This window comes from Eublepharis macularius, chromosome 2, assembly GCF_028583425.1.
Source record: "Eublepharis macularius isolate TG4126 chromosome 2, MPM_Emac_v1.0, whole genome shotgun sequence".
NCBI classification, from domain to species: domain Eukaryota; kingdom Metazoa; phylum Chordata; class Lepidosauria; order Squamata; family Eublepharidae; genus Eublepharis; species Eublepharis macularius.
Window position 1 is genome coordinate 116316774 of NC_072791.1, and position 17351 is coordinate 116334124.

General features: G+C 43.4%; 1 protein-coding gene across 2 annotated transcripts in view; it reads left to right on the forward strand.

Annotated features, from left to right (window-relative positions):
- The window catches only part of SPON1 (spondin 1), a 595298-nt gene that overhangs the window by 523699 nt on the left and 54248 nt on the right, over positions 1 to 17351 (forward strand). For both annotated transcript variants that reach the window (XM_054971838.1, XM_054971839.1), the window contains exon 8: positions 16088 to 16289. In XM_054971838.1, the coding sequence (XP_054827813.1) occupies positions 16088 to 16289 (202 nt within the window). The remainder of the gene's footprint in view (positions 1 to 16087; positions 16290 to 17351) is intronic.

Sequence of the window (17351 nt, forward strand, 5' to 3'; positions counted from 1 at the left end):
TGATTGCCTCCCCGCTAATTTCATCCTGTCCCCTTCTGATATATGTCTCCTTCTCTCCCCTATCTCCCCTCCTCTTCTGTATTTGACCAGTTTGGATCATGCATCTGACGAAGAGAACTTGCTTCTCGAAAGTTTATGCTACAATAAAATTGGTTAGTCTTAAAGATGCTACTGGACTCTTTTTGATTTTACTGGGGGCTGGGTGAGGAACCATTACAAACTACTGTTTACAGGTAAAATAAAACACAGAAAAGTTAATACCACCTGGTTATGCAATCTTCCACCAACCCCACACAGATAGCTGTGAGGAGGGGCTGCTGTTCTCTGTGAATCCTTTAACTTCCACAGACTCACAGTAAGACTATAGTTGACATTGACTCTATGCTCCTTACACTGGGAACTAAGGTTAAATTGGGTACTCTGCTTGTTTACCGGCTACCCACTTTCCCAGTAAGCTCCCTTCCTGAACAAGCAGACATGCTCTCTGATGTTGTGCTGGAGACCTCTAGACTGAGTGTTCTTGGTGACTTCAGTATTCATGCTGAATGGTCCTCCTTGGAGCTGTCCAAGGATTTTATAGCATCTTTGACTTGCCGTGGGCCTCTCTGACACAGGCCTCACACATGAAAGAGGCTATATCTTGGACTTGATCTTTTGCACTGAGCCTTTGAGGGAGATCTTCTTTTGGGATTAGAGATTTGGCCTGAACTATGGTCTGACTATTATGTATTGAAGGCAAAAGTAAATATGGCCCCAACACCATGCAGAAAGCTGAGACTGATTAAAATCGTCTGTGCACAGACTCATGGATTCTTCTGTTCCAAAATGCGTGGGGAGGAGAAGAATTCCTAATACGTTTTCTGTTGAGCCTGCAGTGGGGGGTTGGAATGTGAAGTTCCTTGGAAGCTATTGAAAAGATTGAACCTCGTTGACCTCCCCTGCCCTTGGAGTGGAAGCCAGCACCATGGTTTATCTTGAACCACCTCGACTCCCACTGGAGAAAGCACACTGGTGTGAGGACTTGGGCCAGCTGCAGAGACTCAAGTTTTCACATAATTGCCCTGTGTTCTGATTGGCCACCCATCTTGCCCTGTTATTTTGGGAATAAAGGATGGTTCAGCTTGCTATACCTTTGCTATACCTAACTGGCCTTCAGATAGAGTGACCACCCTTGGGCACTTTGAGCTTGAGGCCTGAAGTCTGGACATGATTTCCGGCTTGTAGCTCACAGCTACAACCATGCTGTGATGCAGAAAACATTGGCGTTGGACTTTGCATTGCTGAACACCTATGTTAATATTCTTGTTCTATTTTTCCTCTCATGCACATTCTAATGTTTTAATAACACCTTGGCCAATTCCAGACGGCCCTCCCCATCGCATAACTTTGCGCATCGTCACGCGTCGTCGCGCAGAAAACGCCAAATATCGTGTTTTCTCGCACGAGTTTTGCATGACGTCGCGCAAAACTCGCATGAGAAAACGCGATATTTCGTGTTTTCTGCACGACGATGTGCGACGATGCGCGACGACGCACGACGTTTCGCGATGGGGAGGGCCGTCTGGAATCGGCCCTAAATGAATCATTTATACCTTATTTCTGTGTGGTCTTTGGCTCTACAACGTCAATCTGAATCCGGTGTCAAGACCAGTTTTACCTGTGCTAACTTTTGTAACCTTTAGTTGGGATTCAGCTGGCTATCTCCCAAGTATAGTCCAGTCTATACTTGGGGTCTAGTTGCTGCCTCAGTGCCGGGACCTAAAAGGAAACCTAGTGGCAGGCTACAGTTTGTTTGGGCAGGTGGACCTTGAAGCAGGAACCCCAGCTGGGTTACACCACAGCATCAGGCATGTACTGTAAAACAAATATATTTCACAGAAGTCTTCTCATAACAAGCAAATGTTACAAACTTGCAATCAGTCTAGAAATTAGAGGGGTTGTGAGACCAGTTCTAGGGGTGGGGGTGGGAGCAGGGCAAGAGAAGACATGAAGACCCTCTCAGCCTGCCTTCTTGGGGGGTGGGGACTGTGGGAAGACAGTAAGAGGCATCCCACAAGAGTGTAATCCTCTGCATGGATTCCCTGCCACCTGGGAGTGGGTATGCCCTAATAGTCCCTGAACTGAGTTTGTCCCTGCCATGCATCACACCCATGATCTCTTAAGGGGACCTTGAGTTATGGGAAAACAGAGCTCACAGGATACGTTGTCCCAGAAAAGGATCCATGCCCAATGCCAAAACCACCATACTTGAAGTTATGACAATGTTAATAAATACAAGTTCAAAGAGCTCCCCTAGAAGTGTGCAAAGAACCCAGATACCACTCCATGAACGAAACACACCAACCACCAAGAGCCAGAAAACAAACCCTAAGCCAAAGGAGGGATGGGTGAGAAGCTGGACAAAACCAAGTGCTGGTGAGGCCCAACTAGCCCAGGAATTTATTCCTAACCAGCAGACTTGAGTGGAGACTGCGAACTCCAAGTTCACTGGCCAGGCATGCCCTCCCAAACCTGGCCAACTTGCCACTAATTGGCTGGCATGGCAATATGAATTTTACTAGCTACCCACACAGCTCTAAATAGGCTTCTGGGAGCTGCCAGGCCATGAAGAAATAGTGGGTGTCATGTGCCCAGCCTTGAATCCCCTGCCCCACAAACGGGGGCCTCGGGTAAATCTGGGACCAGGGTTTTTTGAAGTTTTCATTTACATGCTAGACTTGTGAAGAATTCTTGTAGTCTTACATCTACACATGCAAGTTTTGTTTCTGTATTTTATTTCTTTGTGAGTATATATGCTGAAAGAGCTCTATAAACTGCCATATTTGGGGATCCTAAAGGATAATAGTTATCCAGTGAGAAAGACGGGCAATAATTGTGGGAGAGATAAAAGGAAGTGTATAATTAATTTATGGAATGTTGTGATGGCAATCATTGTAAGTGAATTTAAAACAGATCTAGACATATTTATGAGAATAAGTTTATCCAAAATTATTAGTCCTAATGATTAAATGGCACCTCCATGTTTAGAAGCAGTGTGCCTCTGAATACTATTTGCTCAGGAACAAAAGTAGAGGAGTCTTCATGGCCTGCTTGTGAGGTTCATGGAGGTATCATTGTTCTAAGGTGTGTGTGTGTGTGTGTGTGAGAGAGAGAGAGAGAGAGAGAGAGAGAGAGAGAGAGAGAGAGAGAGCTCACTGATTCTGGTCCTTGGGCACTGGCCTACTCCATGCAGCCAGACAAAGTAGACCCTCAGGAACAGCTCAGTGGTGATCTGCAGAAGAAGGAGGAATTGGTGGAAATTTTTACAACCATATATTTGAGCATTGGCACTTTTATTTTTAACAAAAAACACCAAGTTGCTCACTGTGTGAAACAGAGTACTAGATTAGGGGAGAGCCAGTGTTGTGTAATGGTTAGACTGTCAGACCTGGATCTGGGAAACATGTTTTAATCTTCACTCTGTCATGAAAGCTGGCTGAGTGACTTTGGGCCAGTCATATACTCTCCGCCTAATCTAATTTACAGGGCTGTTGTGAGACTAAAATAGAAGAGAGAGCAATTATGTAAGCTGCTTTGGTCCCTTTTAGGGAGAAAAACTGGGTATAAATGAAAAAAATAATACAAAAATAAATGATTCAGTAGGAGTCTTATGGGAGGATCAGATGTCGTTTTGGACAGATTGGAATCCCAGTTGGATCCTTTCAAAATTTACCACAAGTGGCAGGATTTCTAGTCTGTGATACATAACTTTCTCACTTGCCCTCTTCTGCTGTAGTCCAAGATGACTCCCAGATGTTGCTTGTGAGGATCAGGCTACCCCCCTCCCCTCAAATAGTATGAGAAAGAAGGTGAAGGGCTGCTGGGATAGGGGGAAATTGGCAAAAATCACCACTCACTGCTATCATGGATCTGTTCAACCCTATATTTAAATTCAAATATTAAAACTTCAGATCTAAACAAACACCATAGCATTAAACTGCACTGCAACATGAATAAATTACCGTGAAAGGAACCCAGCAAATAACATAGGATGTTCTATATTTACATAAATAATGAAGACTAGGCAGACGTGCACATACATTTGGGGTGGGGGAGATTGGGAAAATGATGTTAGAGGTGGAAGAAGAAGAACAGAAATGACCGGGAAGAAAGCAACCTTCCCTCTTGTTGTAGCCCCTAAACAATGTATCTTAAAGGTGTCCATTCATTTCAGTAAACCAATTTAGAAGAAGTGATGTGAAAATTGCAGTGCTGTGATGATTCCAGTGCAAACACTGTTAATTTCAGCAGGGATTTGCCCCATCACAGTGATTCTAAAATTGTTCTGTAAAGGTGCGATCCTGACCTAGCTAAATCAGTTGAAAACCTTGCTGTTTAGTTCACTTGGTGTTCATCAGTCCATCAAAGGTATTCTTAGTGGAGAGGCATGTTTGTTCAAGGGAAGCAACAACTGAGCACTAATGACTTGAGACATAAGAACTAGACTGGCTGAAACACTACAAAGCAAAGAGCAATCTTATCATAGCTGCCAGGTGATGGATGAGATGACAGCAAAGGTCTTCTCATCTGTACTAGTCATAGTGCTCTATCCATCTTGCAAGTGTTGGCACATAGAATTGGCTAAGTTTGCTCCCTGGAGGATTCCAAAGAAAACAAAGACAGAATTTGATCTTAGATAGTCTAGGTATGTTTCTGAAGGTATAACTTAACTTCTAGGAATTTTTATTCAAAAGGCATTAGTAGTTCATACAATAAGCAATTATTCATATTAAAGCCATCTTGAGCGTTACTTTATTGATAGGTAAGGAGGGTTATGCATTTTCTGATACAAATTAAAATAAGAGGTAATTGGTCAGAAAATCTATTATGTTCCTTATTCATTTTTTATCTTTGTTTTAAATTAGAATTTTCAGTACACCTTCATATAGCGACGTGACTGTAACCAGGGGTCATTTTGTAGAAAAAGAGTTGGAGGAACTCATTAGTATAACTCATTAGCATAACTCATTAGCATATGCCACACCTCTTGGCATCACCAGAAATGTGTCATTAACATGGCTGATTTGCATATGCCACACTCCCTGACATCACCTATCCTGGCTGTTTTGGGCCCAATCCTGGCCATTTAGGGCTGAAATTGGGTCCCAAATGGCAAAAAGGGACTGAAAATGGCCCAAAAGGGGCCCAAAATGGTCAGGATCAGGCCACTGCTGAGTGGGAGAGTGATCCACCACCCGTCAGAGGCTCGATCCAGGCTGTTTCGGCCCTAATCCAGGCTGAAACGGGCCCAAAATGGCCAAGAGTTAGGTGGGCGGGGCCACCTGACATGTGACCTCTTTGGGGAACTACTGGAACTGCGTTCCTGCACGTTCCCCCTCAAAATGAGCCCTGACTGTAACAATTATTCACATTTCCTTCCTGAAATGAAAATGATTCTTACTATTCTAGTCAATACACTAATATCTGAATTCAATCTTTGTCTATATTCAATATTCCAAATGGTTTCATAAATTTCATTCATAAATTTCATAAATCCTCTACTTTTATTGAAATTAATTCCTTCCTCTCCTCACTGCAATCCCCATCCCATGTAGTGTTTGTTCCTGTGAGTCCCATAGTCCCTGCTAAGCTTTTTTGATGGTCAAGAGCAGGGAAACTGGTAAGATTCGGCCCACTACATTGTTAGTATTATTGCCTGCATGTACTAGAAAGATTGAAGGAAATAATTCCATGGGTGAATTACTTACACTATAATGTTTTAGTAACTCTATTTTGTTCTTTTCCTTTCCTGAAGTATGTTGTATTATTTCCGCCTAATTACATGGCCCTGCAAATATCAAGGACTGAGCATTAACATAGAAACCTGAGCACAGAAACAAAAACCTCAGGGCATATAACTCATGTATTGAGATGTCTCTACACAAATATGCAGAGTATGAGAAAAAAGCAGGACGAACTTGAAGTCCTAATACAGGAAGGGGACTATGACATAATAAGCATCACTGAAACTAGGAGGAATGACACTCACAATTGGAATATTAGGATTCAGGGATACAACTTGTTCAAAAGGGATAGAGAAATAAGGAAAGGAGGAGGAAGGCGATATATGCTTGTGAGGAAATACATGTAACTGAGCATGGAAGTTCAGTTGAGAGTCTCTGGATAAAAATAAAAGGGTTCACAAAGAGATAGGACACAGTAGTCATGGGAGTTTTCATTTACCCGGATATCTGTTGGAAGTCTAACTTGCTAAAAATGAAAGGTCAAATAAATTCCTGACTTGTCTTGCTGACAACTTCATTTTTCAGAAAGTGGAGAGGAAAACAAGGGGTTCTGTTGTCTTGCACCTGATTCTCACCAACAGGGAAGAACTGGTTGATGAGGTGAAAGTAGTAGGCACCTTGGGTAGCAGTGACCATGTAATTTTGGAATTTACAGTCTTGGGGAAGGGAAAATTTGTACATAGTCAGACATATAGGTAGGACTTCAGGAACGCAAATTTCAACACACTGAAAGTTATGCTGGGTAGAAGACTATGGTCATAAATACTTAGGGAGAAGGGAGTACAAGAAGGGTGGGAGCTTCTTAAAGGCAAAATATTGAAGGCACAATCACAAACGATTCCTATGAGAAGGAAAAATGGGAGGAGCCTAAAGAAGCCAAAGTGGCTCCATAAACAGCTTTCTAATGAATTGAGAAATAAAAAAGACTCATTTAGGAAATGGAAGGAAAAGTTGTACGTAGTCAGTTGTACATTATAATGTACAAAAGTTTTACATTATAACTAAGGATGAATATAAACAAATAACAAATGCTTGTAGGGAGAGTGTTAGAAAAGCTAAAGCTCAGTATGCACTTAGGCTAGCAAGAGATGCTAAAAACAAAAAAGGGGGGTTCTTTGCTTATGTTCAAAGTAAGAAAAAGAGCAAGGACAGGGTAGGCCCATTGCAAGGACAGGAAAGTGAAATTGTAACAGGCGATGAAGAGAGGGCAGATCTGCTAAATTCCTACTTTTCTTCAGTCTTCTCCTGCGAGGGAAATGGTGCTCAACATGGCAAAAGCAGAACGCATGATGGGGGAAGGAAGTTACAGCCTATGACTGACATAGGGGTAGCACATAAACACCTAGTGTCTTTAAATGAAACTAAGTCCTTAGGGTCAGATGAATTGTATCCAAGGGTACTAAAAGGATTTGCAGATGTAATTTCTGAGCTTCTGTCCATTATTTTTGAGAATTCTTGGAGAACAGGTGAGGTGCTAGGAGATAGAAGGCAAGAAAATATTGTCCTCATCTTCAAGAAGGGGAAAAAGGAGGATCCAGGTAATTACTGACCCGTCAGCTTGATGTCTATATCTGGAAAAGTTTGAGAACAAATCATCAAACAAGCAGTCCTTGAGCATTTAGAAAGGATGGCTGTGATTATGTGTGGCCCACATAAAGCGGGCCACACGCTGGACTTGATTTTTGGGATGGGACTGGATGTGGTTCTGGATAAAATATAGTTATTGCCATGGGCAGACCACGCGGTTTTGGAGGCTCGGCTGGGGGTGCCACCCCCCACCCTGCAAGGGCGGTGAGCAAATTTATGCTTGCCCGCGGAGACTCATGGATCCAGTTGGTTTCCAGAATGCTCTATGGGAACTGATGCTCCACGGCGGTTCATTGGATGAGCTGGTGGAGGACTGGCAGGTCCGGCTTTCCAAGGCCATCAATGAAATCGCTCCCCATCATCGAAATCGCCAAGCTCCCTGGTACACAGAGAAGCTACAGCGACAAAAACGGGAACGAAAACAACTTGAGCGCATGTGGCGGCGATCTCGTGACGAGGAAGCAAGAACATCTTATAGGTTGTTTATGAGATCCTATGAGATGGCAGTGAAGGCTGTGAAGAAGGAATACTACTCAGCTTCCATTGCATCAGCTAGCTCACACCTGACTGAATTGTTTACTGTGGTCCATTCATTGGTTGCCCTATCAGGCCAAGACCATCAAAATTTGGATTTGGAGTTAAGCTGTGAGGACTTTGCAAGTTTTTTTGCTGATAAGACCTTGTCTCTCCACCGCAACTTACCAGCCACAGTTGTTACAGTATGTGAACTAGAGGCCCCTTGGCTGTCTTCGGGGCAGACATTTGATTGTTTCAGCCCACTTTTCGCAGAGGAGGTAGACAGGGTTCTGCAGGTGGTGCGACCTACCACATGCCCCTTGGACCCGTGTCCGTCGTGGCTGGTAAAAGCCAATGTCGGCGGACTACAGGATTCCTTGGAGGCGATTGTTAACTTGTCCTTAAGCTCTGGAGTTTTCCCTAGGGCGTTAAAGGAAGCTGTGATATGGCGTCTCCTGAAGAAATCATCATTGGATCCTGCCGATTTGCTCAGCTACCGCCCAGTCTCAAATTTGCCGTTTCTGGGTAAGGTGGTTGAGCGGGTGGCAGAGAGACAACTGCAGAATTTCCTGAAGGAGACCTCGGCCCTAGACCCCTTCCAGTCTGGTTTCCAGCCAGGACATGGGGTGGAGATGTTGTTGGTCGCCCTCACAGACGATCTCCGCAGGCAGCTGGATAGGGGTGGATTGGCGCTACTGATTTTATTGAATCTGTCAGCAGCGTTCGATATGGTCGACCATGACCTTCTGACCCACCGCCTCACCGATGTGGGGATACGGGGGACAGCACTGCAGTGGCTAGTCTCCTTTCTCCATGATCGGGGACAGAGGGTGGCGCCAGGGGAGAGGTTATCATCTCGTAGGCCACTAGAATGTGGTGTGCCACAAGGAGCGATACTCTCCACATTATTATTCTAAATCTATATGCACCCCCTCGCCCAGTTGGTGCGGAGTTTGGGCTTGGGTGTCACCAATATGCGGATGACACCCAGCTTTATCTGTTGATGGATGGCTGACCTAGATCAGCCCCGGATGTTCTGGAACGTGTTTTTGAAGCTGTGACTGGATGGTTGAGACAAAGTCGGCTGAAACTGAACCCTATGAAGACGGAGATCATGTACTTGAGTTGTGGAAATGTGGATTCAGGACCCCGGCTTCCTGTACTCGATGGGTCAGTGCTTACACTGGTTCTGAGAGTTAGGAGCCTTGGGGGTGATCCTTGATTCCTCTTTAACAATGGAGGATCAGGTCTCAGTGGTTGTCGGGTCCTCTTTTTACTATCTTGGCCAGGCCAGGCAGCTTGCCCCCTATCTATCATCCCGCGACTTGACTACAGTGGTCCAAGCAATAGTCACCTCTAGACTGGACTACTGTAACGCACTCTACGCTGGGTTTCCTTTGAGCCTGATCTGGCAGTTAAAATGGTGCAGAATGCAGTGGCGCGAGTTATTACCAGAACACCAATATGGGAACATATAACACCAGTACTGCGCCAGCTGCATTGGTTACCGGTAGAGTACCGAATCAGGGTCAAGGTTTTGGTACTTATCTATAAAGCCCTAAGTGGACTGGGACCGTCGTACCTGCAGGACCGCCTCTCCCCATATGAGCCCCAGAGGACCCTTTGCTCAAGCGACAAACATCTGTTAAAGATCCCTGGCCCTAGGGAGGCCCGCCTAGCATCGACCAGGGCTAGGGCGTTTTCGGCCCTGGCCCCAACCTGGTGGAACACTTTGTCTTGCGAGACCAGGGACCAGCAGGACTTGTTATCATTTTGCCGGGCCTGCAAGACAGAGATGTCCACCAGGCATATGGGTGATGCTGGGCGGTGCCCCTCCCCTCTAGTGGGGGGGGTGAGATTTTGTGCCCTCCCGCCCAAAGACACCTCACATCTTCATATGATTGCTGTAATCTGCTCTATAGATGGTGATAGGTGAATGTATAACATGCTGCTATGTTTTTATTGTTATAGCTGTATTTATATGGTGGTAATATATGTTTTAAATGAATGATATGCATTATTTATATTTTTAATGGCTACTGCTGATGAATTGTGTAGTGTGTTTAAATTGTTGTGATCCACTCTGAGCCCTCCTGGTTGGGGAGGGCGGACTATAAATTTAAGTAAGTAAGTAAGTAAATAAATAAACAAAAACTAAGAGCCAACATGGATTTCTCAAGAACAAGTCATGCCATACTAACCTTATCTCTTTTTTTGAGAAAGTTACTACCTTGCTTAGGGGAATGCTGTAGATATAGTTTATCTCGATTTCAGTAAGGCTTTTGATAAGGTTCCACATAATATCCTTGTTGACAAGTTGGTAAAATGTGGTTTGGATCCTATTACTGTTAGGTTTATCTGTAATTCGTTGACAGATTGCACCCAAAGAGTACTTGCTAATCGTTTCTCATCTTCTTGTAGAATAGGGACAAATGGAGTGCTTCAGGGTTCGGTTCTGGGACATACTTTGTTCAATATTTTTTTATAAATGACTAGCTTGATACCCGTGCTTCACTATGGCATTTAACTACTTTAAATCCAGTTATAATATTTATGGGTATGTAACATTTTTTGGTTGGGGGGGGGGGGTTGGATTTGTTTTGTAGTATAATAGCATAGTACCCAAGCTTCACAAAAGTGTTTGTTCTAAGAGCAGCCTATACTATACCGTTAACTGATAATGTATTTAAATCCAATTACCGGGTGTAACTTTACAGTACTGTTCGGTCATCTCTCACCAACTGAGTGATGTGACTAGGTGTGGTTGTAAATGAGTGAGTAACCAATTATGTGATTTTTCCATGATTATTGATGCTTTTTTATGTTAAGTAATGAATTCTTAAAATAATTGTAATTATTTTATTATAGTTCATAAATATATTGCCCATGAGGAAGTTCGTGAACGAAACGGGGATTGGAAAATTGCTGGCTTAGACCCATAGGCTGCTCTTAGAACAAGAGTTTCAGCTCCAGGTCATTTCCACCTGACCAATTTCTAGCTGTCCTCGGAAGAAGAGACACAGCTCTAAGTTGTTTTCCACCGAAAATCATATTCATAATTGGGTATATTGAACTCTTCACTGGTTGGATTATTGTGCTGATAGTCATTGAATGAACTTTATGGACTGCGCCTTTGGTTTCTAATTTATGGATTATTTATGAAAAATTTATGAAATATTTATTCATGACACTGTTTCACACAAGTAATTTTTGCACTTAGCACTTTATTAAATTTTCGTATAAAGACTAGCACCTCCGATTTTTCTTAGGGTTGTTACAGTGTATATATCGGAGGCACCCCAGTTCTTTAACCCCCTGGTGGCTGGCAACCCTACACCACAGGGAGATTGGCAACCCTAGTGAACTTTTAGGGGAAGACTGTGAGGTGCATTTTACCTCAGGGCACATTCAGTGACTCCCTTAGCAACTGTTTAGAATGTTGGGCTGAGCTCAAATCAGGCCGCATATGCAAATGACTTTGAAAGGCCGGCCCAATCAGGGAAGAGTGGCCGAGCTGGCAGTTGGGAATGGGGGGGGAAGCAGGCTGCAGACTACCAGCCACACAGGGAAGCTGTATCCCTATGGGAAAACACATTTCACCTCTTTTTACCCCCTTAGGGGGTGAATTCCTTAACATTCCTTCTCAGTGAGCCTCTATATCACAAAAGGAACGTTCTCCCCAAATTTCACATTTCTAGGTCCAGAGGTTTGGGCTGGGCATTGATGAGTCAGTCAGGACACTTGTCTTTATATATATAGACAAGCTTGATGCCCGTGCTTTGCTATGGTATTTAACTACTTTAAATCCAGTTATAATACTTATGGGTATGTAACATTTTTGGTTTGTTGGAGGTTTTTTTTAGTTGGTTTTGTAGTATAATAGCATAGTAGCAGCATCATTGGAGGAGTAGCTTGTGGACTTTGAGGAGAAGCTTGTGGACTGGGAAGCCAGGAGGGTTGAGCATACTGAGGAACTCCACAGGATAGTGGACTGCATCATCCATTTGCACCACTGAGTCCACAGATCTGTACTCCATTTTGAGTGAGTTAAGTTGTGTTTCATTAATGATGGCAGTCTTGTTGATCTGGAGGGTCAGAATGGCACACTTGCACAGCCACTCCATGGATTTCTCCGTGATAGTGACGATATTAGAATATATCATGGCTGTTAGGTCTGCTGGGGTCGTCACTACTGTCCCCAGGCCAGCAGGGATGGTCATCTTTCCTTTGGACTCGGGATATGCTCCTTCCCCTATTTTTAGTAGGAGTTCAGAGAATTCCCCAGCGGACACCTCACCTCTCAAGTGGACCTTCATGTTCTTTCTTAAGAGTTTCCTGATGAGGGGCCACAGATACGACACCTTGACATGCATGGTAACCTCATCAGCTTGAGTTCCCCTTGGGATTACTGGTAGAGTCTGCCAGAAGTCTCCAGCCAGCAGCACTGTGGCTCCAGCCAGCATTGTTCTCTCGTTGCCCCTGACATCTTTGAGAGTTATGCTCAGTGCCTCAAAACACCCCTTAAACACCACGAGTGCTCTCATTCCAAACAATGAGCTTATAGTTCCACAGCACTTGGGCCATGTTGCTTTGTTTTGAGATGCAGAACAGGGGTGTTTCTGCATGGCTGAGGTTAAGAGGCAGCTTGAAGGTAGTGAAGGATTATATGCCATGCCTGAGTGAGCCTTGACCTTCCATGGAAGTGAGCGCCTCTCTACTTGTCTTCTAGGATTATTTTGCTCATAGAGGGACTCTGCCACTCTGTGTACATTGGGGTGATCTTGCTGGTACTTGGCCATTGCTGCTTGATGCACTGCAGGAGCAGGATGTGCATATTTCCTTGCCACATCTCTATAATCTATTTAGTGTTGGTATATCTTGCAAGACATCTGCCAGAAGCCTTCTTGGCGGCAGTAAGAGGTGATTGCTGCAAGAGGTGTGAGGTGGAGTTGGACTGATGGAGGGGTGGCATGGTGGGCACTTAGACAGGTTTATGTGAGACGTTCATATTGAAATGGCCCCTAGAAAGTTTGTGTACCATCTCACCATGAACATTTAAAAACTCAGCTGCCATACTGACTTTTATATAAAATCCCTATTCAGGAGTCCTGTACAGTCTTTCGTCAACTGTCTGCAGTTTCCTTTGCCTGATTTTTACCTCAGAACACAGAGTTCCACAGCTGACCCATCAGCCTACCAACCACACAGGAAAGCCAGGCCCCACAGGGAAATTGGCAAGCCTAGAGGGGCAGACTGGGAGACGTCTTTTTACCTCAGGACACATTCAATGACTGGGAGTCATTGAATGTGTCCTGAGGTACTGCATGTATCCTGCATACTGTTTAGAATGTTGGGATGATGACCAATCAAGGCCACATATGCAAATGACCTCAGGGAGGCTGAGTTGACAGTTGGGGAGGGGAGCACCCTGCCAGCCACACAGGGAAGCTGTATCCCTGTGGGGAAACACATTTTACCACTTTTTACCCCTTTAGGGGGTGAATTTCCTAAAATCCCTTCTTAGTGAGCCTCTACATCACAATGTTCCCCCAAATTTCACATTTCTAGGTCCAGGGGTTTGGGCTGGGCATTGATGAGTCAGTCAGGACACTTGTCTTTATATATATAGATTTGGATGAAGGATTAGAGGGAATACTTATTAAATTTGCAGATGATACTAAATTGGGAGGGGTAGCAAGTACAGTCAAAGACAGAATCAGGACACAGAATGATCTTGACAGCCTGAGAAACTGGACTAAAACAAACAAAATGAATTTCAACAGAGATAAATACAAAGTTCTGCATTTAAGTAGGAAAAATCAAATGCATAATAATAGGATGGGAGAGACTTGTCTTGGCAGTAGTATGTGTGAAAAGGATCTAGGGGTCTTAATAGACCATTCACAGAACATGAGTTAGTAGCGTGATGTGGTAGCTAAAAAAGCAAATGTGATTTTGGGCTGCATCAACAGAGGTATAGTGTCCAGATCATGCGAAGTGATGTTATCGCTCTGCTCTGCTCTGGTTAGACCTCACATAGAGTATTGTGTTCATTTTTGGGCACCAAATTTCCAGAAGGATATAGACAAGCTGGAATGTGTCCAGAGGAGGGCAACAAAGATGATGAAGGGTCTGGAGACCATGTCCTATGAGGAAAGGTTGAAGGAGCTTGGCATGTTTAGCTTGGAGAGGAGAAACTGAGAGGTGATATGATAACCATCTTCAAGTACTTGAAAGGAGGTCACATAGAGGATGGCACAGAGTTGTTTGCCACTGCTTCAAATGGTCAGACCAGAACCAACAGGTTGAAATTAAATCAAAAAAGTTTTCAGCTAAACATTAGGAAGAACTTCCTGAAAGTTAGAGTAGTCCCTCAGTGGAACAGGCTTCCTCGTGAGAAGATGGGCTCACCTACTTTGGAGGTTTTTAAGCTGAGACTACATGGCCATCTGTCAGCAATGCTTACTCTGTAAACCTAGGCACTTCATGAGAGGGAGGGCAGGAAGGGTTACATCAGTGCTTAGTTCTTGTGGCCTCTTCTTACAAGTCTCTTCTTACATCTTCTGGGCATGGAGTAAGGGTTACTGTGTGTGTGTGGGGGGGTGTATTTGGGTATTTCCTGCATTTTGCAGGGGGTTAGACTAGATGACCCTAGAGGTACCTTTCAACCCTGTGATTCGGCCTCCTGAATCCAGCACAATGTTACACAATGAGATTTTGCAAGAACTGTAACGTTTCTGCTGGTTTGTGCCCTTCCCATATCTGAGGGCTGTGTTTTGTGACAGTCTTTGCAGTATATTGACAGTAGGACAAAAAAGACTAGAACCTCTGATGTCTCAGTGATAAACTACACGAAACAAATTACACAAGGCTGCTTAAGTGAAAGGAGACACAACATTAGCCGGGAAACGTAGTTTGAATTGCACCTCTCTTTACAGAGCTGGCTAGATCGCTCCTCCTAGGGTTTGTTAATTTCACATCTCAACAGAGCCAGCAAAGATGTTCATCAGAGGGTTTGTTAAGAATTGACAGAGTCTTCAAAGAGCAAAGAGGAAATTAACAAACCCTCTGAGGAGCAATCTAGCCAGCTCTGTAGAGAGAGGTGAAATTCAGCCTATGCTTCCCAGCTAACGTTTACGTCTCCCTTCACTTGAACATTCTCATGTAATTCATCTCACGTGGTTTAGCTGCCAGTTGTGCTTAATTCTTGGGGCTCTTTGGCTCTTTTGAGTCATTTGGCTCTGCTGCTACCCTGTGCTGGTTTCATATAACAGCACATTTTTTTCCTATGAAGGAGGGGAGATGCCAGAGATCAGTGCCATTCATTCCCCTAGGATAGGATGTCACTGGAGCACAAGCCTAACCACACTGATCAAGTCACTAATTATGCACAAGTTACTATGGAGATGAGTTAGAGGGATTGTCAAGCACTGAGGACCTTTGGTCAGCCAGTGCACAATATGATTGATTCCATATGCAATATAATGCAGCCTCTGCAGAAGGGATTCCATTGCACAGGGATCAGAATGTGCTGCTTATTGTCATTGAAGTACATTGGCAAAAACTTACCCAAACTTGGCTACAATATCTTCTGGTTGATGCAGTAAATTGTAAATCATGCTTGAGCATGAAAAGCAAACAAACGATAGTTTTAAAAATGTTGCCAATATGAACTTTTTAATTAGAACCCAGCACAAGTGTTTTAAAAATCACCAGAGAACCAAGCAAGGACTCCCTCTTCAGAATACCTCTGCTTCATTACCTACAGTTTTAAACAAATATTCTTCGTGAATGTGAGACAATTCATGTGTTTCCTTTCTGAGTGACTTGAATTCCTAATAAAATCTTAAAAGGGAATAAAGTAAGAGCCAGTTTATTAAATAATGCTTGTCTGAGTGCTGAAAAGGATATAGTGTAGTGCAACAATATCAAACACTTTATCATATCAATCTTTGATGTAACTAGTACATGCAGAAATTCTGCTGCCTGCCACTGTGATCCTAAAATCACTTTGCTGGAAATACTGTGTCAACTTTGGTTCGGCTGCTCACAAAAATGCTTTATAGATTATCTCATCACATTCTCTCTTGCCCGCTATATTCCCTCCCTCCCAGGCAGTGTTCAAGAGGATGGCTTCTCTAGCCTCAAACTTAACTTTAGTAGTCTCTCTCTCTCTTTCTTGCTCTGTTTTCCATTTGCAGGAGAGCAGCGCCCTCTGCTGAATTTTCTGTGGACAGAACTCGCCATCTGATGTCTTTCCTTACAATGCTAGGGCCCAGTCCAGACTGGAACGTAGGGCTATCAGCTGAGGACTTGTGTACCAAAGAGTGTGGATGGGTCCAGAAGGTCATTCAAGATCTGATACCATGGGATGCTGGCACTGACAGTGGGGTTACCTATGAGGTATGAGATAATATTTATCTTGACTTAGAATGACTGCTCTATTATTTGATTTAATTAACTCAATCTGAGTTGCTCCAATTCTTTCTCATTAACCAGTTCTTTTACTTTTTGGAGACGGAGGGGCAAAGTGTTAAGTATGTGACTCATGTATGGATAAGACTAGTTATGACACTTATATTCCATTGGTTTTACCAAAGCATGAATAGCAGATTGTATAAATTAAGGATTATTCTGCTGTTTTGTAGGAAATGATGGGATGAACACCAGCATAATTGATCATTGCATTAGATTCCTACAAGCTGCGTCGTATGGATTAACATTAGCTACCACAGTTTTTTAAACAGAACCCATGTCCTCTTAATTGTTTGCATCTGCTTTCGGGGGTGTTTGTGCCGCAGAGGCCTACGCAATGCAGACAAAAGGGACCAAGGGACTCCTTGCTTTCTTAAACTTCATGCTATTCCAAGTCTCCATCATTACCCCTGGCACATACCCACTGTGCAACAGTAAGGGTAGAAAGCAAACCTCCATCATTTGTGTGAGACTGGTCTCATGCCAGATTCTGTGAGCTCCATTATAGCTCATAGATTCAGCTGTTATATTTGGGAAATGCAGTCCTGTAATATAAGCAGTGTGTTAACATTATAGAAAGTCAGTATCCCCCAAGCAGCATGGATATAATAACTTCTGTATAGCCAAAGGATCAATAAATTGTAATTAAATATTGGACTGTCCCTCAGGGAAAGAGAAAGAAAGCTGATTTCATATAAAAACTGTTTTCTGTAATTTTGTGTCAGAAGTTTAATGTCCTATATTGCATAGAGGCATTACTCATTACATGAACTTAAAGTGGGAACAAATAGTTCTTTATTTGTTTCTTTGGAGCCCTTTCCTGGTTTAAAAAAGGCATAGTATTATAAGGATCAAAATATCTCTGTGGGAATCAATATGTGATACAGTTTTTTTGCCTCTTCTAAATCCCATAATATGAAAAGTTGCCTGACTCCATTTACGCACAGAGAACTGATCCAGGACACAGTTTGGACCAGTGGGACAAATAGC